Source organism: Arvicola amphibius, chromosome 4 (assembly GCF_903992535.2).
Source record: "Arvicola amphibius chromosome 4, mArvAmp1.2, whole genome shotgun sequence".
Taxonomy (NCBI): Eukaryota; Metazoa; Chordata; class Mammalia; order Rodentia; family Cricetidae; genus Arvicola; species Arvicola amphibius.
The window spans coordinates 144255545-144280350 of record NC_052050.1 but is presented as its reverse complement, the minus strand read 5'-3'; the positions used below and the strand labels follow the sequence as shown (position 1 = coordinate 144280350).

The window sequence follows — 24806 nt, the reverse complement described above, 5'->3', positions numbered from 1 at the left end:
CCTGAGAGCACCTACCTTGCTCTGCCATCTGTCTGATAAATGATCAGGGGCAGATGACCTGTGCCTATGTTCAGTGTCTGCTAGGGTTGTCCATCCGAAACCAAAGCTGAAGACAAGGTACAGAGTCAAGCAATCACGTACCCCTCTCCGGCCCACTGGAAGGGCATTTCCTACCCAGGGCTAAGCCCTCTGGTGAAAGCTGGGAGAAATGAATCATCTTTCCCTTCTCTGCCCCATGACGTGAGTGCATTCTCACTGATACACTCATCACCCTGAGAGGATGACGCGTTCACGTGCTGGTCCTCTCACTGAAAAGCCTGCCCCTCAGGGTAAGCCCTTACCTTTCCACTACATCCCTCTGCGTCCCAACGGAGAAAGTTTGGTTGGAGTGTTTGCTGCTGAAATAATTGATTGAGCAGCAGTTAAGTGTAGCTGTGGGGTCAAATAGCTCCACTGCTTGCCAGCTACGGTCCTTAGAGAAGCCATTTGTATTTGCCATGCTTCCGTCTTCTCAACTCTCCAATGGGACAAGCCCGGCACCTGCTGTATAAAGTCCCCGTAAGGCTTGAGTACACTAATAACCTATTTCATCTATCCCACAATGCACTGTTATTTTAGATCCAATAAGAAAGATAAAACGCTGTAAAATAATCTGCGACGCTATGCTTCCATTAAATCAGTGTCAGAAATGCTAGGATTTGAAATATGCGCCTCAGAATGGATTGACAATAGCTGGATGAACTATTCGGAACCAGAGCAGACACACCGTGTGTGCTGGGGGAGGGCTGCTCTTGGGCTAACTGCGTGCTCTCAAACATGCTATGATGGCTGGGAGAATCCTCGCTTTACCGATGAGGAAACAGAAACCGGGAGGGATGAAGCGATTGGGCCAAGCTCCCATAGCCAGTGAGTCCTCAGTAGGCATTTAAACCTGCCTTTGAGGTGTAATAATCTATAGTTATTTTAAGAGCTGGCAGCCGCCCACCAAGCTACCAGGGAGTTCAGAGCTGCGTTTTGTTCTCAATTGCATTAGCTTTCTTTAATCTAAGTATTCCCCCCCTCTGGAATAATTACTCTCCTTCTCCCCCCCCCCTCCTTTGTACTTGGCTCTGATCTTTTTACTTTTCTGTTAATGGCTTCAGATTTTACAGTATCTGCGTTTTGAATTGTAAGTAACCTCAAATCTTTTATGGAAGTGGGAGGGATATAAATAAATATAAAGATTAAGATCAGCTTTTAAAGGTGGATTGTATGGAGGGAAGAAATAGAGTTAGGCCGACCGTGTCGCAGGGGAACGTGGAGCACACATGTGCTCTCCTGAGGGATGGCCTAGCAAGTCTCCACAGCCATAGCACACTCTTGGGCTCCCTCCTCTGACCACTGAGAGTCCTGGGCATTGAGTGTCATGGTAAAACACAGAAAGCCCATTTGTTCCTCAGGCTTGTCCGTGTAGGCGCTGGAGGGCCATAGTGAATGTGTGGGGATCTCTCAGGATCTCGTGGGACACTTCAGGGTGGACAGGGTTCTTTCTAAAAATTTCTCCCCCACCCCATCATTATAGTCCAGGTGATAATTTTACAGACCACCTTGCATGTGTGGCCCAATTAGAGGCCTTCGTTAGCCTGGGCAGAGAGAGGGTTTGCCCCAGAGAATTCCTGATGCCAAAGCTCAAGTGTGCATTACTTATAAAGGCAAAGGTCACAGTGGCGTCATTAGCAGGTGTAGGCCCCAGAAATCTAATAACGCCTGTTCTGGTAGAACACATCAAGTGTTTGGGCGATGGTCAGAGTCAGGGGAAGTTCTGAACGTGTTGCCAAAGGCGCATGGACATGGCCGCTCGGGGACTAGGGGCTTGCCGGTAGCGCCTAAGCAGACCAAAGCAATGGGATGGCGGCAAGATAAGAACAAGATGGCAGCACCTTGGCCACTGTCTCGCATGTGCTGAGGCAGGTCTCTTTGAGTAGAACCGAAGGTTGGGTGTGGAAGTGTTAGAGACAGCTTTACGCGGGAGCTTTGTCAGAGGGAAGAGGGACAGCATGCCACCACTCGGTACCCAAGAACAGACAGAGCCTACAGCTCTTCTGGGGCCGAACAAAAAGCCCCAGGCTCAGATCCACCACACAGAGCAAGCAATATCAGTCAAAGAGAGGAAGACAAAAAAAATAAATAAATAAAACCCGAATGTTTGGCACTTCGTTCGGTTCTCCGTAGTTCATCTCTATGGCTCCCAAGAAAGAAACCGCACACCAAATCCCCTCTGATGCTGTTTAAATCGGAGCCCTCCGTGAGGTAATCTCTTAATGGAATATTTGAGAAGTCAGATAGACATCAGCAACCTTTTTATCTCCCCTGCACTTCACGTGCCGCAGGGCGCATTGTGCCCGCTTCTAGCTCCACTATTGGTTGCAGGTGATTTTCTGAGTGGCTGGAGCGATGTTTTAAATTGGTACGTCTTTCAATACCCATATCTATGTTTGTCGATGGGAAAGCAGAAATATAAATTTTAGAGATCAGAGCCGAGATGTACTTAGAGATAACTCAAAATTAAAGCCCATATCCCTCTGAAAACCTTTTTCGTCATTTGTAATGGGTAAAAAAATAAATAAATAAGTAAACCATTGTTATTACACATTCATAAATAACCTGATTCTGGCATATGCTTTCATACCAAACAAAAATGAATAAATTAAACTTGATTTACAGCCCTCTTCATTTTTATTAGTACCGTTCTGAAGAGTTTATCTAAGGGACGTGCCAGCACGGTTATGCCAAATGTTTTAAGGCGTTGATATTGATATTATATAAATTAAGGTGTTTTAATTTGCATTCTTTAATTAACTAAATACTGGCAGAAAAATAAAACACAGGGGCAGCCCTGACTTATTACCTCTATTAAACTGCTGACATCCCCAAAAAGATGTGTTAAGTAATCTAATTCACAAGGGAGTGGGAGGGGGCTATTAACGTGCTCCTACTTGGCAAAGAGTGCTGGGGTATAAGACATGAATCTCCTGCTTTGCTTGCAGAGAGAAATGGAGGAGGGTACGCTAAGGTCTGAGTCTGTGTTGGCAAGGAAGAAGCTGGCCGACCTCTTGAATTACCCATGCTGCCCCAGTCTGAGCTGAGGTCGCCGAGCACGGTTCCCAAGCACGCTGTGTCACAACTGCTGCCTTCGCCACCCAAGACTGCATCGCGGCATCGTGCGATGAGACGAACGAGTCGAGCGTGTCCCGAGTCAACATGATCACGCCACAAACCACGAGAGAAACAGCCCAGGTCTTTCTGTGCAGCAGCAGCAGCAGCAGCAGCTTCCGGTTCATCCCAACCCACAAGAAACTGAGTTCTGATAGAAGTCCAAGAGCCCTCGCTCAAATTCCTCCCCCAAACCCTAGGTCCTCGCACCCCCTCTAGGGTTTGTTTGTTTATTTATTTATTTATTTATTTAGTCATCACAATGGAGACATTCGCTTTTTTTTTTTTTTAACCTGAGTTCTTTCTTCTAACTTCCTTGGGCATTCCTGATATTCCTGCAGAGGTAAACAATGATAAGTCAGTAAGGGCTCCTCTGTAATTTCCCCCCTCCTCAGACTTTCGGGCTATAGGGAGAAAACAACTCCCATTGGTTGGCCATAGGAAAGCTATTTTTCCTTCAGCACAGTCTGAAAAGGCGGTATTTCTTCTCCCTAGTACACAGGGTCCTCAGTGAGCCATCTGTTTACTGTTCCCTTGCCATCCCGAGGGTGTCTGTCTTGCGTTCTTGGCCTAGTCTGGGAAACATCATGCGGGAAGACAGAGCCCTAAAGTTTCCAGCATTCTGCAGAGCTGACGCCTACATTCACATGGAGATATGAGGCTGGGCTTCACACACACACACACACACACACACACACACACACATGCACTCACACACATGCAAGACCCCCACGCTGCCCCACGCTCCCATACTGTAGTCTCTCCTTTGAAAAGTCCCAACAAGAGGCAGTTGAAGCAAGCCAGCAACTAATTGCCCCAGTCTCTGAGAACTGTCATTACGCAATGCCTGCACCCCTGCTTCCTTCCTGGATGACGTTCTTTATCTGCCCAAGGAATAAAGGATGAATTCCAACTCCAGTAAGGAAAACCCTGCTTTCTTTGCCAGCATCCCATCCTCCCCCCTCCCCCCCCACAAAAAAAATCTCACTTTCTTGTCGTTTCCCATCTTGCAGCTCTGTCAGTTGTTTTAAAACAACTGTTTTAAAACATGTCTCCTGTCATAAATAAAATCATCATTATGCATTTTGAGTGCAGTGGTGAAAAAATTCACAGCATAGATAGAGGACAGGACCTGGGGGAGCCCATTCAACTCCGGTGCTGCGAGAGAAGACAGGGTCCCATTCGGCTCAGCTTTGAACTACCGTGGCTTTCCTCGTCTGGCTGTTGGGGTGGTTTAGATAGGGTTTATTACCTTTAGATATGGTTTATTGTTTATTGCTGGGAAGTGGGTCCTCGGTGTGATAGCGTTAAAAAGAGATGGGACCTTTAAGAGGTAGGATCTAAGAGATCGTTGGGACTGTATGATTAGAAGGGATTAATGTAGCTCTCATGGCTTTCCGGTCTTTCTCAGCTTCCAGTAAAACCATGTGCTCTCTTTTCACACATATTATTGCCATGATATCATACAGCAAGGCAAGCAGGTAAGGAGAAGTACCAGAGACATGTCACTTAGCCTTTTGGCCTCTATATGCTGGACTTAAATGTACCTCTTTCCAGTATATGTTACCTTACCTCTAATATTTCATTATAATAACAGAACATGGACGAACAGCTGTTTGGAGATTCGTTTAATTTGCAATCATTTGTATGTTGGTTTATTTAAGGAAATTGATGAGAAAAGCAGACAGTTCAACACAAAGCAGTTGTGTTAACTATCAACATCAGATCTCGACAGGCACCTGAAGACACCTAAAGAAAGTTCTTCAGCATATGAGGCAGACAAAAGACGCATACTCAGTAGGATTGGGGGTTCTCAATGAAACTTTCCCTTAGACACCCTGGGGTTAAATTCCTCCAGAGACTCGGACCATTACTGACCCTTCTTCCCACCATCATAAAATGTGAGTTTTGGCCCAATGGCTCAAGGAGACCCCAGACCCAGGACTGAAGGTAGAGGCAAGGTCGAGCTCAAGTGATCTTCCTGCTTCAGCTGCCCACAAATCCACTCATGCACACACAAACACACACTGAATGTAAATAATAAATTTAAATATCCATCCGTAGAGACTAGCTACATAGACTCAGGCCCATCACATAGCAACGCTGTGAAAGAGACTGGAGAAATTAATAAGACACAAACACTCATTGTAAGAACTCTAAAATGCATTTTTTTAAAAGTTCGGAATATTTAGTGTACTCTGTTCCATTTGTGTATAGGGGGGGTGACAAATAAATACATATTTGCTAATATATGAGCAGCCTCCCAAAGGAACACAGCAAACTCACAGCTCTAAAGCACTGGGAAGGGGTCAAACGGCTAGAAAAAGTCACCTTCTACCTTAAATTCCAGGATGTGGTGCCATGGGAATGCACTTCATCGTGAATACATAAAAGCATTTTTTTCAACGAAAAAGCAAGTTTAAGCCACTTTCAAAGCACATACATGCATACATACATGCATTACTCCGAATGGCTTCTCTACTTTAACATAGGTTTCACTGAGGCCTTGTCCCTCAGGTCCTTCTCCAGATAGAAGCTGGAGGAGGGGGCATCAAAATAAATACTCCTTGAATTTTTCTGACATCTTGCAATTCATGTTTTATCAGAGACTAGTTGCAATAATCAAGACATCATCTGAGCTGGGCTGTGGTGGCGCAGGCCTTTAATCCCAGCACTCAGGAGGCAGAGGCAGGCGGATCTCTGAGTTCGAGGCCAGCCTGGTCTACAAGAGCTAGTTCCAGGACAGGCTCTAGAAACTACAGGGAAACCCTGTCTCGAAAAAAAAAAAAGACATCATCTGAGAAACTTTATTTTTGCTAATGTTTTTTGTTTGTTTGTTTGTTTATTTATTTTTAAGTCATGATCTTGCTCCATAGACCAGGTCCTTAAACTCAGGACCCTCCAGCCCCAGTCTCCTAAATGCCAGGAATTCAGGTGTACACCCATGGACCTGACATTCCTTTTCTGGTGTGTTTGCATGATTGTGTTTGGGGCTATGTGTCTTTGACGGCTTAACAAGGGGCACGCTGAACAAACTTGGAGGAAAGATCATACAAACATCATGACTTTCATGACCAAATCTCATGATAAAGGTCAAAAGCACATGATGTCTGCTCTACACAACTAGGATGTGCACGAAATGCCACCCACCCGGATCTTCTCTGGGGTGTCAGGTCCCATTGGGTCCAGGTGTTGATGACTCAGCACATGGAAGCAAAAAGGAGAAGAGACAGAGACACAGGGGTAGGCGTGGTTCCTGCTTACCATTTCGGGGTCTTTTCACTCTTGTTAGATTGAACCCCCTTATACTTAAGGGAAAGGTGTGCAACCAACCCTAGAATGAGACCTGTACCCACAGATTCATCTGAATGAATCTTTGAGTTATCAGACACATACCTATAGACTCAGTACTTAAAAGGGAGGAGGATCATGAGTTGCAGGGCTAACCTGGACTAAGTAAGAAAATTCCAGGCAGGCCCGGATTATATAGCAAGATGCTGTCCCCAAAGAGGAGAGGGAATGTGTGTTACTTAAGAGATAGTAGGAGTATTCTACCATTGTGCCCCCCCCCCCCGCCAAAAAAAAAAGCAGTGAAAGATTTATTTTGGAAAATTATTTTGAAGCTTATGGTTTCAAAGGTTTCGGTGCAGGGTGGCTTGGTCCCCTTCCCTCTGGGTTTGAGTTAGGACCAAATATCATGACAGAAAACATGTGACCAGAAAGTGGGCGAAACCAGGACTAGGGACAGGATATCCCCTTTTAGGGTGAGTCTCCAGAAATCTGCTCTCTCCAGCTAAGCTCCACCTCCCAGTCTTCTCCACCTCCTAAAAACAGCCATGGAATTATGAATTCATCAGCTGATAAAACCATTGACTAGGGCCGGAGAAACGGCTCAGGGGTCAGAAGAAGCATTTGCTGCTCTTGCAGAGGTCCCCAGTTCAGTTCCCAGCAGCCCCCACATTGGGTGACTCTAAACCTGTAACCCCAGTTTCAGGGGATCTGACATGGTCTTCTGTGGGCACCCTAACACACACACACACACACACACACACACACAATTAAAAGGCTTTGAGAAGTCAATGTCTTCATGATCTAGTCTCCCTAAAAGACTCTCTTGTGAACATCACCATGGAACCAAACCTTCAGCATAGGAGTCTTCAGGAACTTGTCATATTCAAACTACAGCAGACATTAAGCGGGAGCTAAGACTGGGCCTCCTCGGTTCTCTGTTGTTTAATCTCTAAGAGCCCGTGAGGCTCAAAGGTAAGGTCTGCACATGCTCCCTTTCTTGAAATTGAGGCCTAGGCTCCCACACAGTCGTGTCCCTCTTTACCCTCTGGGGATCGCCTCAGGCCCACACCTACCAAGGGGTCCATAAGAGCCATTGAGAGGATGCTCCATTGAATTAATCAATCCAATCTGGTTACACAGATGAATGGATGTTTCCTTCACCCCTTTCTCAGCCTCAGTTCCCTCTCTACCATATTTCCCATTTCTCATGGTGAAGGGGAATCCCAGCAGGGGGTGAGTTGCCCTCTAGAAAATTATGAAAGAGTTTGTCTTCTGTGTGTCCTGCTGGGGTCTTGAGCAAATCCCTCCCCCTTCAGGTCTGCCTTTACAAACAGCCTGAGCCACCTACCTGCGCTAAAGTATCAGCTCTACCCTATCCTGGCTGTGTAACCTGGGAAATGGCTTACCTCTGTAGGTTTGAGTGCCTCACATAGAAGACAATAAGAAAGGCACAACAGTAGTACCCCCGATTGATTTGCTGCAAAAAAATAAACAAATTAGTACTTGCAAGGTGCTCAGAGCAGCCTCTGGCATCCAGCAAGTGCTCACTAAACGTTGCCCTGTGTGCAACCCTGAGTGTCTATCTCAGCTGGAGCACAGGCTGTTAACAAGGGTGAGATACCGCCCAGCTTCAGAGGGAAGTTTCGGGCCTGGGATTTGAGCAATTATCTAGCGTGTGCAAGACCCTAAATCTGATCTCCAACACCCATCGGCGAGTTTCTAAGAAACATACAGACCTAAATGGATGAAAGTAATCAAGGATGAATGCCCAGGCTGATGTACGAGGACCGAACAAGCAAGGAAGGCAGACTTCAAAAGCACACCTACCATACTGCAACCCCCGCCTCCCCACCCAGCCCCTGTGGCTCCCTGGGGCTGATGGGAGATAAGGGAAAACACTTCTTCAAAGAGCCCTGCTCAAAGGCCTGAATCAAAAGAACAGGACTGAAGATAAACTGTGGTCTACATTTCCTTCGGCCCCTCTTCCCGCCTCATCTCTAAAGGAAATTCCTGGGGGAGGGAAAGGAGTTAATTTCCCCCCTCCTTTTATCAGGAGTTGCCACGCCCCCCGCACCCCCTCCCCCCCATCCACCGAGGAATTGAGGTGAAGGAAGCTGATAGGACTAACTGGAAGGAGTTGAGAAGAAATTACTTCCATCACTGCTGGGTGACTTTCAAACTCTCCTGCTGGCTCTGCACAAGGGATAATGAAACCTGCCCAAAACAACTCTGAAATCTGTCATAAGCAGAGGCACAGAAGAACTCCCTGGGGGGCAGAGATAGGACTCTGTGAAAGGTTAAGGCGCTTGCAGCTATGCCTAACCACCTGAGTTCGAAATTCTGGCTGACAAGGTAGAAGGAGAAAGCTAACTCTTTAGGGCATCCTAGGACCTCCACACACACAATCCTCTAACACGCACACACACACACACACACACACACACACACACAATGGACTTGTGGGGCTAAAACAGGAGGATTGTGAGTTCAAGGCCAGCCTGGATTATATAGCAAGATCCTGTCTCCAAAAATTGCATGGGCAGAGGGGGAGAGCACGGGGGATTCCTTTCACATGGTCATATAGTCAACATTTTGTAAACTTTAGTTCTCTACCTGAAGTTTTTTATGAATATGGTGAGATGAGATATAAATAAGTAGCCCTGTATATGTAAAACTCATATATGCATTTGGGGCTGGCGTTACAGCTGAGTGTTGAATTAGCATGAGTAACACCCTAGGTCGTACCACCACAAGGGAAAGAGTGAGAGAGGGAAGGAAGAGGAGATGGGCCAGACAAAAAGAAAGGGGAAGTAGAGAGGAGGCAAATCCCCAGGCACAAACTGCACCAGATCTTGGCCAACTACTTAACCTTCCTAGGCTCCCACATCTTCCTCTGTGATTAGGGCTAACCTACTCCCAGGGTTCTGCAGGGGTGAGGGGAAACAGTGTATGCACGTGCTTAGAACAGCCTCAGTACTGCCTTGATGGTCAAACACTGCTAGCCAGTAAGAACACAGAGGGTAAGGAAAAGAAATGCAACCACAATCCTGTGGGAGGTAAGCCAAAAAAAAAAAAAAAATTCAAGAAAAGGCAGATGCCCTGGGACACCTGTAATGACAGGACCGTGAGGTCACCCGAGTCGAGTAGTCTTCCTGTGCGGCTGGCTGGCCTGGCTCTCGCCAGTTTGCTGCCACCAGTCCTTAGTGACCCTGTCATGCCCCAGGCGGTGTCTGAAGCCTGGGGTGGGGCAGCTGAGAAAAACCGCCTCCAGAACCCTGGGTGCACTGTGCTAAATCAGGGCTTCTGGCCAAGGCAGTAATTGCCAGCTGTTGAAAGATATTAAACGCAGGGAAGGAAAACCAAGTCCTCTACAAGACAGACTTTGTAGAGTTCTTACAGCTTGTAAAAAAAAAAAAAATGTAAATAGTTACCCAGTGAGATATTATTTCATGTTGTTGCCATTATGGTTTGAGTGTTATGCAGAGAGGTGATCATTCAAGCAATTCCGCCCCAGCAAGGAGTGAAAACTACCCATTAACCCCTCACAACAAATCTGCCACCTCTTCCTTTCCACCTGACTCAGGCATTTTTTTCCTGGGTGGCAAATTTTATGTAAATGGAAGTTGTGAAAAAAATCTATAAATATTCACAATTTTCTAAAGGTTTTCCCCCCAATAGCTTTTGAGGGACATTAAAAAAAAATAAAAGAATACATCGGACTAAAGCCTAGGGGAGGGTCAGCTGCCACAGAATTCCCAATCCATGCTCAGATGCTAACAATACACTGTATCACAGCCATCATTTACCTGGGACTCCTTGCCCCAACACTCCACATGGGGCCTCCTGAGTCTGGGATGGCCACTCTTAGATTTTATGCGTGGGAAAACTGAAGCCCTGGGGGTTGTAGGGAGGCGGTAAGGTGCCCAGGGTCACCATGGCAGCATGCTTTAAAGGCCTGGCTCCCAGGGACCTAACCTCATTATATAAGCAAGCGCCCTGCCTCTTGGTATCCAGTATCTTCAATTGCATTCTTCACTCTCAGACCTAGCTGGGCTGCCTACAGCATCCAAAGACTATGGAAAGCATAGCATAAAACCAAGCACACTTGTAATCCCTGTTGGGGACATCATGGGTTCTAGACCAGGCCGAGCTACATTGTGAGGGCCTGTGTGACAGAAGGAAAAAGAGACGCCTAGCATCCAGCTCATTCTTTACAGTGTCATAGAAACAGCCTTAAATAGCCTTAACCCTGTCCTGTTTTACCACGGCTCCCCATTCCCAGGGCAACCGGTGAAAGCCTGGCAAACAAGGTCCCATCCATCTGCTACACGTTTGCAAGGGGAAGACTTATGCCATCGGCCCTGTACGGCCACATTTTGCGGGGACTTTTTAACCACCCTCCTAATACAGTGCTTTGCCCGCAGCTGGCCCTCAGCAAACACGGTCCAGTTGATTAATGAGTCATATTCTCTCCCAGGTGGCAAAGCCATGCCTTTGAAAAGTGAACTTCCTTTCAGTCGGCTGGGGCCCAGCGTAGTGCTCTGTATGGGGTAACAATTTTGCTAAGCAAATGTCAAACAGTGATTTTAATAATCCGCAAGTGTTTTAATTAGGCCTTTGGCCTAGCTCAGTATGTCTTTTTTTTTTTTTTCCTTTTTCGTTTTCCTCTCGGAAGGAAACTGGATAGATCCAGTCAAAGAAACCCTGCTGCCCTCTCCAGCAGCCCAAAGGTGTCCCTACCCTCTGTGTATGCTGTGGAGAATGTCCTACTCACTGGCCAGAAGCCGGAAGCAGGCCTGGCCCAGACAGCATGCTGTCTGGCATCACTCTCCCCGCCCATGTGACTGTGTTGAGCTTATAGAACGAAGTTTCTTAAAAGGACAACGTTTTACTTCATAGGGAGATTGCCTTGCCCCCTTCCCAGGTCCTTACATCCTGTCTGTACCCTTCCTCTCTTCCATTGTTCATTTGACATCTTTCTACTTGTCAAAGGGTGAACACTCCGCTGTCTTTCTTCTGCCTCCCGGTCCCTCTTTCCCACCCACATTCCTAAGTGTCTCCTCTCTTCCCCTCCAACTTATGTCCCATTAATCATTTCTAACACACATCTGCTCGGGTCCTAGAAGGATTTCTTGGCTCACTCCTGCAGCTGGACCGTTTACAGTAATCAAGAAGACTTCATCTGCCTGCTAAGCTCTTTCTTCTTCCTAGTTCTTCCTCCAAGGTATTCACAAAGACTGCCCTTTCTACAGGCTATCTTTCTTCAGCTCTTTTCTTCCAAAGGCCAAAGGACTGTGCAGACTGATACTTCAAAGCCCCTGCAGTGGACTTTGTTTTGAGATGGGGAGTCTCACTTTGTAGCACTAGCCAATGTGGAATTCACTAGATAGGGCCCAAGGTGGCCTCAAACTCATGATGTGAGCCTCCTGCCAGCCTGAATGCTGGGTGGACAAGCATAAGCCACAATGCTCAGCCCGCAGTAGAATCTTAAAGATAAGTGTTGGCAGCGACCACGAGGGTAGAATGCAAAGACTAGAATGAGCGGAGCTAATGGGGGTGAGAATCAAAACTTGACACCATAAAATAAATGAGATCACCCTCCTGTCCTCCATCCCTAACCCTCTTGCTGCAATAATGGAAGATATCATCAGAGTCAGGGCATCGCTAGCCGCTGGTTTACAACTAATTTTGTAAGATGAGGGAGGGGACAGTTGGTTAATTTCTAAGAAATCCATACACTCTTTTCACCAGATAGTGTGGAGCCAGGGAGTGCTTGAGTTTAGTGTGTGACTGGTGTGGCCTTGGAAGCTGCTCCTGCCCCCTGCAACCCCCCCCCCCCCCCGTTTTCTCTCCAGAGCACCAAAAAGGTCATGACCGTTCTCTCACTTTGAAGATCCCTTTGAAATCTCCTGCCCCAGTCTTGGGTTCTCACGTTGTCTTGAATCATTGGTACCAGAGTCAGAGAAAAGACGTGGGTGGGTCAGCACTAGACTCAGAACCAGATAGCCCTGGGGCACTACACCTACAAGGACAGTCCTTGATGATCGGAGTGAGTGACAAATCACTGGGAAAGTGGTACTCAGAAGGAATGGCGACACCAGCGCGCCTCCACTGGCCGCCGAGGGCAAGCAGAAGTGGTCACTCCAGAGCTGGGGCACAAAGGACCAGTGTCACCCGATTGAGGCCAAGGGTCGAGAACTTTAAGGTCAGGTCCATGACTATGTAAAATCTCTACCCAGTAGGAATACATAACTTTTTCCGGAAGGCTCGGGGGAATCCGAGAGAGTGCTGTTATTATTAATAAAAAGGTTTTATTTCGAAATTTCCCTGGGGGAAAACCGGTGGGGCAATCTCTGGAGCCCTGACCCGCTAGGACACACAGGCTTCTCCTGTGATGATGCTACCCCTCACCCCGTCGCCAAATAGCAGCTAGTCACAGCACAGCAAGGAAGCTTTACTGCTTTACACAGGACGAGAACCCTGAAACACACCTACACACGATCTATAATTCAGTGCGCCCCTGGGACGTTCCAGGCGCTCCGAGGCGCCGCGCCTTAGCCCGGGTACCGCGTTTCACCTAGATCATCTCACCGGGAAGGGAGTCCTTCAAATTTGCAGACTGACTGGACAAGCTCAAAGTAGTTGGAACGGCTCACGCGGCGCCCTGGGAATAGTGGATGCCCCCGAGGCTCCGCCACTTCCAAGTGAACACATCCGGGAGAGGCCAATTAGGGGAAAGAGAACTGGCCAAAGCAGCTCGGAGAAGGGGCCCGGCTCCCGAGGCAAGGCCCGCCCCCCAGGCGGACTTGGGGAGAGGCTTGGATCTTAGGACCAGAGAAGGACGCTCCCATCCCCGTCCCCACCACAGACACTGGCGACAGCCTCCGCCAGCACGCACACACACACACACACACACACACACACACACACACACACACACACACACGAGCGCGCGCGCTGGTGCTGGTGGGGAGCAGCCGGCAACAGGAGAGCCATCGCAAGGGAGGTCGCAGAGCCAGCGTCCAACAGTCCCATCCCTTGTATGACCCGGTGGCGAGGGCAGCCCGGCCCGGAAAGGGGAGCAGTCCCAACGCGCGGCAGCGGCGGCGGCGGCTGGGAGACGGCAGGGGGGCGAGGGCCCTTTAAGACTCTCCCCGCCCACCGGCGGCACCCGCCTCCGCCCGCCGCTCTCCCCGCCCCGGGGTCCGGGAGAGAGCTGCGATTGGGCGGGCGCGGCGATCCCTTTGAAGTGTGGCTGCGGATCGCGGCTATTTGACGTGAAGCTCGCGGAAGACGAAGGTTTTTGTGTTGCTTGCCTGGGCTAGCGGTTGCGGCGGCGGCGGCGGCGGCGGCGGCGGCGGCGGCGGTGGAGGAGGGGAGGCGGCACCGAGGCGCAGCGACTGCTGCACGGCGTTCGACGCAGCGGAGCGAGCCCACCCGCCCCGGGAGCTCGCCTCCCGGAGCTTCCCCTCCCTCCCCGCCCCCCCAGTGGCGCTGCCTCCTCCAAATGAGCGATTCGCCCGCTGGATCTAACCCAAGGACACCCGAAAGCAGCGGCAGCGGCGGCAGCAGCGGCGGCGGCGGGAAGAGGCCGGCGGTGCCGGCGGTGGTGTCCCTCCTGCCCCCAGCGGACCCCCTGCGCCAGGCGAACCGGCTTCCTATCAGGGTCCTGAAGATGCTGAGCGCTCACACCGGTCACCTCCTGCACCCGGAGTACCTGCAGCCGCTGTCCTCCACTCCCGTCAGCCCCATTGAGGTCAGTCTCCGGGCGCTGCCCACCCAGAGCTGAACCCATTCCGCCACCCATGCTGGGCCTGCTCCCTGCGCACCCCCCCCCCCCACACACACACACCCGTAGCTCAGTGAGAGGCGACTCCCGAGGCGGGCCACGCTGGCGGACCTCATGAGGAGGGACGAAAGGCAGGGATCAGACCCTCCAGGTTTCTCCCTAGACTGCCGGGTGGAAGGTTTTTGCCCAGTCGCCCTTCGGAGATGCGTGTTTTCTGTCGAACTGGATTTGCTCTTGTCGCGCCCAGACTCCTTTACTTTTCCTCCGCCCCACCCCCCCCCCCCCCCCCGTGTCCTGTCCAAAGACGGCTCCTGGACCTCCCTCGCCTCCACCCCGACCTGTTCTCTTGGAAGCCGCCCGGGTTCCCCCGCATCTTCCCGGGCCTATTGGGGCACACTGCAGAAAACCCAGGCACTCGCGATCCCGGTCTTTCTTCATCCCACTTCTCTGGGTGTCCTCCCCGGGAGGGAGAGAGACAAGGAGAGAGGGAGGGGCTACTCACAGGGCCAACTGCAGCTCTGCCTTTAGAAGGCGCCTCTCCCCGCTTCTACCCCGAGCGCCATCACCAGAAACCCGTCCCAAACGAAGTTCTCCCAAACTAAAGGCTTAAGTTTTTCCCCGGGCCAAGAAGAGGGGGAGATTAGATGGAAAGGGGTTGAATCGCCACCCCGACTCCAGAGAAGTCACCTTTAACCAGGAGGGCGGGTGTTGAACCGTTTCTCCTGCGTGCCAGCGCCCATGACACACTCTGGGACTAACCCATAACGCAAGTGCCATTCTGCCCGGCTGCTCCGCCACAGCCGGGCCTTCTTCTCGCTAGGCCCCCGTCGCGCCGCCAGTGCCCTGCTTTGCGTCCCTGCGCGCTTAGTGGGTCTCCTAATCTCACCCCTTTCTCCCACCCCTTTGCCACTGTCTCCCACAGCTGGACGCCAAGAAGAGTCCGTTGGCACTGCTAGCCCAGACCTGCTCGCAGATCGGCAAACCCGACCCGCCGCCCTCGTCCAAGCTCAACTCGGTAGCCGCAGCGGCCAACGGGCTGGGATCGGAGAAAGACCCCGGCCGCTCCGCCCCTGGCACCGCCTCCGCGGCCACCGCGCTCAAGCAGCTGGGGGACTCCCCCGCGGAGGACAAGTCCAGCTTCAAGCCCTACTCCAAGGGCTCCAGCGGCGGCGACTCCCGCAAAGACAACGGCTCCTCGTCGGTGTCCTCCACCTCCTCTTCGTCCTCCTCGTCCCCCGGAGACAAGGCTGGCTTCAGGGTCCCCAGCGCTGCCTGTCCTCCCTTTCCCCCGCATGGAGCGCCGGTCTCCACCTCGTCAAACTCGTCTTCACCGGGAGGCTCCCGCGGAGGCTCCCCGCACCACTCAGACTGCAAGAACGGTGGCGGGACCGGCGGAGGGGACCTGGACAAGAAAGACCAGGAAGCCAAACCCAGTCCGGAGCCAGCTGCTGGGAGCCGAGGCAGCGGCGGGGACTCGGCTCACGGTGGCCCAGAGGCCGCGGCATCAGGGCGCAAGTCGGAGCCGCCCTCCGCTCTGGTGGGGGCCGGCCACGTGGCTCCAGTGTCACCCTACAAACCAGGCCACTCGGTGTTCCCGCTACCGCCCTCCAGCATCGGTTACCACGGCTCCATCGTGGGTGCCTATGCCGGCTACCCGTCTCAGTTCGTGCCTGGCCTGGATCCCAGCAAGTCTGGCTTAGTGGGAGGCCAGCTGTCCGGGGGCCTGGGCCTGCCACCCGGCAAGCCCCCCAGCTCCAGCCCGCTCACCGGGGCCTCCCCGCCCTCCTTCCTGCAGGGATTATGCCGTGACCCCTACTGCCTGGGAGGCTACCACAGCGCCTCACACCTCGGCGGCTCTAGCTGCTCCACTTGCAGTGCGCATGATCCGGCCGGGCCCAGCCTTAAGGCCGGTGGCTACCCACTGGTGTACCCCGGGCACCCCTTGCAACCCGCGGCTCTGTCCTCCAGCGCCGCCCAGGCCGCGCTCCCGGGCCATCCTCTCTACACCTATGGCTTCATGCTGCAGAACGAACCGCTGCCACACAGCTGCAACTGGGTGGCGGCCAGCGGGCCCTGCGACAAGCGCTTTGCCACTTCCGAGGAGCTGCTCAGCCATCTACGGACTCACACAGCCCTGCCCGGCGCAGAGAAACTTCTGGCCGCCTACCCCGGGGCCTCGAGCTTGGGCAGCGCCGCAGCAGCGGCTGCTGCGGCAGCTTCTTGCCACCTGCATCTCCCCCCGCCCGCTGCCCCAGGCAGCCCCGGATCGCTGTCATTGCGGAGTCCACACACTTTGGGGCTAAGCCGATACCACCCCTATGGCAAGAGCCACTTATCTACAGCTGGGGGGCTGGCAGTGCCATCCCTCCCCACAGCCGGACCCTACTACTCGCCATATGCGCTGTATGGACAGAGACTAGCCTCCGCCTCGGCGCTCGGATATCAGTAACTACAGCTCTGGCCCCTCCCAGCCCTTCCCCACCCACCCCTTCCTCTCCTGTCCCACTGCCCTCGACGCTGCAACCTCCACTACTGCTTACCCCTACCAGGATCCAGCCCAGCCCCTCCCCATCGGACTGTGTATTTATTTACTATAATGTTAGCTTACAAGCTGGGAATATAAGTGCATTAATGGCCCACATGAGTCAGTGGTATGCAAAAAGTCTGTCTCCTCAAATAATAATATTAACCACCCAGAGAACTACACAAACCCCTTCCCTCTCCTGTTCTTTTTTCTTTTTTTGATTTCTTTTTCTTAGGTATATGTTTTAAGGGTTTTTTTTTTTTTTTTTTTTTTTGACTGGTTTGGTTTTAAGGAATGAAGGGAGAGTTGGGTTCAATACTTTTCTCATCTTGGGCAGTCTCTTGCATGAGTCTTAACTGTTAAAACTGCATCTCTTCCCTTTTCCTTCAGTCCCCTCTTGTTTCTTTCCATGTGACGTTTTAATTTTTCTCCTTTGTACAAAAAAAAAATTGTAACGATTTTTTTGGGGGGGTCGAGGGGAACGACCGTGGTGGCTGGAGGTCCCGAGCTTTGTTGAATCAGAACGCTGCTGTGTTGTGGCCCGGTCTCAAGCAACCCTCCTTTCCCCTACATGAGCTCTTGGTTCTGGGCCCTGGTCCTTCAGATCAAATCACAGCCTTGTTCCTCCAGGATGCTCAGCTGAAAGAGTCCAGGTGCCACCAGCAGGCTTCCCCTGCAGTGGCCCAATGGCCTCCCACCGAGCCTGCCGTCCATTCTACCTACCTTCCTGGCCCTTCAAGGACCCACACCTTGCCCTGCAGCCACATTGTCAGAAGTTGGGGACCTGCCACAGCCAGTTAAGCGTCTTAGAAGTCCCCCCCACCCCCCCGCTGGCACGAAATTGCTCTTTATATTTTATGGAGTACTTTATCATCATCTTTTTTTTTCCTCTCCCTAGTTGGGACTGTGACCCCTGCCCTCCTCTCGTAATAGGAGCAGGGCCAGGGATCCTTGCCGGATCCCTCCAAAGCAGACTAGTCCCAAAGTCATCAGACCAGACAACATTAGTAGCTCTGTTGGGGGCAGGCTGGGGACTCAGGGAGCCCTAGGATCACAGCACTCCCTTCGCCCTGTCCCAGACCTGAGCCAGCAATCTCCAAAGCTGGTGGTGGGTTTCCATGGGTTCCTGCAGTGGATTAAAGACTCCCGGGGTCTTGTCCCCCACACCTTCCCTCCCTCCCGGTCTTACGCAGCAGCGCCGGGGCTGCGGGGCCTCTCGTGGGGTGAACAGAGCTCTCCCTTGCTAAGACTATTTTGTTAATAAATGGAATACTTGGCTATATTCACACCGTGGTGTGTTTCTCTCTTGCCTCAACATAGTCCCACTTCCAGACACCTAAGCAAATGCCCTTGTTTTGTTTTGGTTTTTTCTTTAAAGGATTTAGGATTTCCTTCTGAGACTGCGGTTCCAAGACTAGTTTACTGCCTTCCTCTCTGAGGGGACCTGCACCAATGTATTACAAATTACATAAAAGCACTTTTACTCCCCACCCCCCTTTTGGTTGTTTGGCTCCCAGCGTTACTTCAAAGGCCTTGGCATTTCCTGGGGGCAAAGTGGAGCAAGGGCGTGTGTGAAAGTGGATCTTCCTCTGGACGGGAATTCAAGGGCTACAGGCTGAGAAAGGGAACCAGGAAGGAGGGTTGAAGCTGGCTGCCCAGCAACCTTATCCCAAGCCGGGCGGGAGGGCTATCAGAGACGTGCCTCTGGCGCCATCTCGTGGCCAAAAGGAGAGCTACAGGCTGAGAGGCCTCAACTAATTCTAGTCCGACAGACACCTTTCAAGGTCCCCAAGACTGAGGATTTGTACTTGGTGCTCATGGTAGGGGTGACTCTTTACACGATCAGCACTTGCTTCAAGGAATGTTCCGTGAGGCTTGGGGGCTCCTCAGCCAACTCTGAGGCTGAAAATTCGGAACCGGGTTTGGGTTTTGCTGAGAATGCTTAGCGATGATACAGGAACGTAAAACTGTTCTGATACCGGGGAAGCCAGACGCTGAGACCTGGCTCTTCTTTCCATATTTCTCTCTACTTGCCTGCATCCTCTCGCAGTGGAGAGCAGGCGTTGTTTAGTGGGATGTTGGCCCGGTACTTGCCTACTTCGCGGAATGGCGTTCCCTCTGTGAGTGTCCAGGATGCCCCGAGCCCAGGTGTCTGAGTCACCAACTGCCTAGTGCCAGTGCGAACTGGCTTTTCTTCACTGGGGGCAGCCACAGTGGTGCTGCAGACCCTGGGCCACTAGCCCCTCCTCACTGCGCATCCCTGGGCGCGCCACATAGGTGCCACCGGGCTTTTGGATCTGTTGGGGACGCTGCGCTTTGCCCACTGTTGAGAGTAACAACAGGTAGCTTGTACCTGACTTCCGGCTTCTGAAACTTGGTAGGCAGGAGTCAACTGCGGGGGGGGGGGGGGGGGTGGAGGGGATGTGTTCTCCATCTAGAAGTATCAAGAGTTCACAAACTGAACCTCTCTCTGGGTTGAGACTCCGTGGAAGGCCGCAGCACAGCTCTGGCTTCTTCTGCACAAGGCCCACACATTTGTGTCCCCAGATCTTTGCACCAGACAAAATTCTTCTGTCAGTTAAGAGAACAAGAAGGTTGTTGTTGTTGTTGTTGTTGTTGTTGTTGTTGTTCTTCTTCTTCTTCTTCTTCTTCTTCTTCTTCTTCTTCTTCTTCTTCTTCTTCTTCTTCTTCTTCTTCTTCTTCTTCTTCTTCTTCTTCTTCTTCTCTCTCCTCCCTCCTCCTCCTCCTCCTTTTAACCCAGTGTTAATGCTGGCCACTCAATGACTGCATGTTCCAGGGAAAGTAGACTGGGGTCCAGAGAAAACTGCAACAAGCAGCAGGCGTAATGGTCACCCTGAGACCAGCCCCAGGTGGGACCTGGGGAACCAGCATTGTTTAGCGGTGTGTTCTCCTACACACCTGAAATGCAGACTCCTGCCCCACACCCCACCCCGTTGTACTGTTTGCTGTGTTATTGTTTCTTTCCCAGCTTCCTTTGCACACAATTTCTCCCCCTTTTCAACAGACACCTTTATGTTTCTTCCCCAAAGCCTGTTAGAAGTAATGATAAGGGGCTCCTGAACTTCTCCTTTCTGCCCTTCCTCCAGGGCACAGGAGCTCCTCTGCTTAGGATGGGAGAAAGAGATTCCTTATCTCCCACCACTAATAACTGCTCTCTAGACAAAAAGAAAACTTTGCTAATAGCTGACTGGCTTATGCCTTTGGTGTGAAAAAAACACATATTGAAAATCTATTGCACTGGGAGTGGGAAGGGCACACACTGAGCCTGGTTGAACTAACTTGCCCCAAACTACCATGGTAACCAAAGGCCTGGAAGTAACGTTCTCACCTTTAAAACCTCCCTCCATTCATAAGCTGGAAAGATTCCTAAGAAATTGCCTATTTTAATTAACTGGTGAGGAGTTTGTTACTTTCGATAGCTTAATTTTCATTAATTGCCATTTTAATAGAGAAGAACTCTTCCCCCTACAGCTGCCAATTTGCATACTTAATACATCTGGCAACTCCTTCCTGGCATTTCTCTGCCTCCTTTTCTCCAGATTCCTCCTCCTTCCCTTCCTCCTCCTCCTCCTCTTTCCCCTAATCTCTCCCAACTCCAGAAACCGGGACCTGTCTTCCCAGGGTACGATGGTGGAAGCCATAAAGCTGAACCTGAGACACTGGATGTTCCTGGCTCCGGCTCCCATTTCCACACCTCTTGCTAGGTTATTTTTGTGGCCCTGTGGGCAGTGGAGACAAGAGGAAGAAAAGGAGAAGAAAGGCTTGCCCTCAGACATAGTCTTGACTCCGAGTTGGTGGTGTCTTCCCAACCATCCTGTGTCACTCGGGAAATCCGCCATTCTCCATTCGTAGACAGCTCCGACCATCTAGCTCAGCCTATCCTACTGCATGGTTGTTTGTAGACACGCTAACTCCCTTCTCATGCATGTCGGGGCTGGGAAGAATCCATCTTGCCATAATCCTGAGGTCAGCATTTCATTAATCTTTCTGTAGGGTAAGCTGCACTCCGGTTTTCTGTTTGATTTGATTTCATTCATCCTGTCTTTTGGGCGCATCCGATAATGTATGGTTTAATTTGGAGCACTATGGGTTTGAATCACCATTTTCATAATGTGCTGCACCTTAATGTGTTACATCATTTGTAAAGAGGAATGTGCTAGGTTTCAAACTTTTCCCTCAGAGCCAAAGTCACCTGAAGGAAACAAAGCTCAAATCGCTTCTACGAGTCTCCTCCTCCCTCCCAGAATTCCTCATGCCTCCTCCACAGGGTCACATGGCCAGAGCTCATAAAACCAACATGAGGGTTTTCATTCACATAACACAGGTGGGTGTGGAGGGGTTTTTTTTGGGGGGGGGGGTCAACGTGCACATGGCTGCCCGAGCTGTCCATGGCAGTACAAAGCGCCCCCTCATTATTGCCTAACAACGGTTTTGCGGCCAACCAGCTTGCGTTTTTCGCCTAGACCTCCAGTGGATGGCTCTCCGTCAACCCTAATCCCAGCATTGCCTCTCCCCGATGGCTGTAATAACACCAGCTGTCTGTTACTCAAACTCTGAGTGAGGAGGAAAAAGCACTGATTATCCAAATACAGTCATTAAAGGGGAAATGTGTTTTTAGGACTGTCAGGGTGATTAATGAGAGCGAGCCGTCTTTGCAAACGCGCTTGTTTAGTCTAACTGGCAGCTTCTATTTTCCCATTGATTTATTGCAGCCGTTGCCGGGCCTTGGTGTGTGCAAAGTCAGGGCACTTCACAACTGCGCCCTGTTTAAACAGGAAAAGCATGCACCATTTTGTCCAGGAGGGAGGAGACAGCCTGAAGTCTCTCTCTTCTGTGCAGCCTCCAGGGGCGCAGACCAACAAAGAGGACATTAAAACCTGCAAGCAAAGAGGGAAGGAAACGGGCTCCCCTTGGTCCTTCCCAGTCATTTTGCTCCAAGATCAGTGGAGACATAGCAGGCCCCTGGACAAAGCCTGCCCTATTGTAACCCTCAGCCTGGCCACATTTCTCCTCCCGTGGCCAGAATCCAGCTGTCAGTTACTGGGTCAAAGGACAGGAAAGGGCCTCAGCAGAGAAAGAGCCAAGAGAGGGAAACTGATGAAGAGGAGGAGGAGGAGGAGGAGGAGGAGGAGGAGGAGGAGGAGGAGAAGAAGAAGAAGAAGAAGAAGAAGAAGAAGAAGAAGAAGAAGAAGAAGAAGAAGAAGAAGAAGAAGAAGAAGAAGAAAAGAAGAAGTCACAAAAACCCCTGTAGTAGTCCAGCAAGGGGTGGGTATGCAGTACACTGAGAGACACTAACAATTGGGTTCAACTTTTAAGAGAGATGAGGGGACCACCAAAGCCTCCATCTTTTGATAAATACGGTAAGTAATGACTGGAAGCAAGAGTGACAGCTTTAAAAGCCTCATAGTTGGGGCATTGTACCTGCAGGTGGTGGTTAATGGCCCCAGAAAAAAGTTTACAGTCGGTCTGTGCCAGCACAATACAGGATGCCATGCAGTACCAGAGGTAACTCGGGAAACCTCCTGCCCACAAGCCAGGGGACACTATAGGATGGTACTTAACTGTAGCTGTGCACAGCTGACCCGGCACCACATTCTGCCGTGCAGCCAGAAGACCATGGAGAGGCTCAGGAAGGTACCACAATGTTGATGAGACAGTCACACTGCAGTAGATAGGGCCATTGGAGGAACAGTGGTGGGACCCGGGGCTCCCAGTTGTGGGTTAGTTGAGGCATTCTGTAGTGGGGACATGGATGGATGTGAGTCCCTAGGTCGATAATTTCCACTGTCAGAGCAAATCAAGAGATGGGTTTAGGACCAGAGAGACAGTTCAGCAGTTAAGAACACTTGCTGCTCTTCCCTCCACTTCCAAGGGATCTGACTCCCCCTTCTGGCCTTTGCCAGCACTTTTACGCTTATGGTATTTACTTACTTGGACACATAGACTTAAATAAAAGTAAAAACAATTTTTTTAAAGAAACAGATTTTAATCTATGATGTAAACTATAGGGCTGATGCAATATAGTGGTTAAGTCCAGCACTTGGGAGCCTAAGGCAGAAAGATACCAAGTGTAAGGCCATCCTGGGCTACACAATAAGGCCCTGATGAGGGTTTGAATAAAAATGGCCCCCAGAGGCCCATAGGGAGTGGCACTATTAGGAGGTGTGGCCTTGTGTCATGGGTGAGCTTTGAAGCCTCAGAACATCAAGCCAGGTCCAATGTCACGCTCCTCCTGCTGCCTGCATGACGTAAAACTCTCAGCTACCTCCCTCCAGCTCCATGTCTCCCTGTGTGCTACCATGTTCTGCCGTGATCAGAATGAACTAAACCTCTGAACTGTAAGCTAGCCCCAGTTAAATGTTTTCCTTTATAAGAGCAGCCATGGTCATGGTGTCTCCTCTTAGAAACCCTAAGACAGCCCTATCTCAAGAAAATAGAAAGACATCTGCATCACCACCCGTCCATCTTTCCTGGTCAGTGTGCACCTTCTGCACACCAGTCCTCAGGTGGACAGGGTTTCTCCTTCTTCCTGAATGAAGGCCCTTCCCAGCATTCCTAGGGCGTCGGCACAGCACCATCAACAACATCTGCAGCAGGAAAAGCTGCCCCTGGATTCTGAGTTGCAGATGAAACAGAAGCATTTTTTTTTTCTCAAGACAAAACAAATTGAACCTACCGCGTAGGAGAAAAGAGAGTGGCCGCACTCTATAAACTTAAGAACGGAGAACCATGGGATCAGCACACTTTGGTGAACTTGGAGACTACTATGGAAAGCCTGGGCTGTCCTGTCATTAATGCAGCTAGCAGGAAGAACACTGAGCTGAGAGACAGGAGACTTAGCTATTGTTCCGCTTCCAAAACCCAACTGGATAACAAAATCCATCACTTTGTACTCTAAGTTAGAAAGAAAACTAAAAGGGGAGGGGAGAGCTGGAGAGATAACTCAGTTAAGAGCACTGGCTGTTCTTCCAGGAATTGAGGTTTGATTCCCAGCACCCATATGGTTCACAGTCATCCATGAGCTCCAGCAGCAGAGGGCCCGCCACACTCTTCTGACCTCCGTGGGCACCAGGCACACACGTGGTGCGCAAGCGTGCACAGAGGCAAGACACCCATGCACACAAAATAAAAAAATGGAGGTTTTAGTTTTAAAAAAATTGGAACTTCGGGCCAGGAGTAAGTAGTGGTGCACATCTGTAATCCCAGCACTCTGAAAACAGAGGCAGGATGATCTTGGGTGTAAGGGTACCCTGAAGTACACAACAAGTTCCAGGGTGGCCTACTTCAAAATCATTAATTAATTACATTCAATAAAACCCAGCTGCTGCTGGCCTCTGCTGAATATATTTTTTTAAATATTTTTATGGTTTATTTAACTTTTATTTTATGTGCATTGGTGTGAAGTGTCAGATCTCCTGGAACTGGATCTTCAGACAGTTGTGAGCTGCCATTTGGGTGCTGGGAATTGAACCCAGGTCCTCTGGAAGAACAGCCAGTGCTCTTAACCACTGAGCCATCTCTCCAGCCCCAGCTGAATCTATTTTTAACTTCTTAAATGAGACTCTTAGGCCATATACTTATCTCTTCCTGGCTGGACTATTCTGTATTCTTTTTTTTTGTTTTTTGTTTTTCAAGACAGGGTTTCCCTGTAGTTTCTAGAGCCTGTCCTGGAACTAGCTCTTGTAGACCAGGCTGGCCTCGAACTCAGAGATCCGCCTGCCTCTGCCTCCTGAGTGCTGGGATTAAAGGCGCGCGCCACCACCGCCCGGCTCTATTCTGTATTCTTAAAGGTAGGCTCGTGACATCCTCCTGCCTCAGCCCCTACAATAGCTGAAACTACAGACATACACCACCATACACAGCTCCTACGGATTTATGAGCCATTTAAAGAATAAAGTGCCATGATGGGTGTCACTGCCTAGGGTGCTGCCCCTGGTCCCCACCAAGTATAACTCTAAAGTCCCTCTCCAACCTGGAGAAACAGCTCAG

The 24806-nt window shown here is 50.6% G+C and overlaps 1 protein-coding gene across 1 annotated transcript; it reads left to right on the top strand.

The window, feature by feature from the left end:
• The first annotated feature begins 13880 nt into the window (after window positions 1-13880).
• Znf703 (zinc finger protein 703) lies at window positions 13881-18040 on the top strand. The gene is made up of 2 exons (XM_038327181.1): window positions 13881-14239; window positions 15195-18040. The coding sequence occupies exons 1-2, from the start codon at window positions 13991-13993 to the stop codon at window positions 16719-16721; spliced, it is 1776 nt and encodes a 591-aa protein (XP_038183109.1). The 5' UTR covers window positions 13881-13990; the 3' UTR covers window positions 16722-18040.
• Window positions 18041-24806: the final 6766 nt, after the last annotated feature.

What these genes read in the sequence shown, in the direction of transcription:
- Znf703 (XM_038327181.1), top strand. Translation starts at nt 13,991, where the DNA reads ATGAGCGATTCGCCCGCTGGATCTAACCCAAGGACACCCGAAAGCAGC. An exon ending in CTCCCGTCAGCCCCATTGAG is followed by an intron (nt 14,240 to 15,194) that starts GTCAGTCTCCGG and finishes TGTCTCCCACAG; the next exon opens with CTGGACGCCAAGAAGAGTCC.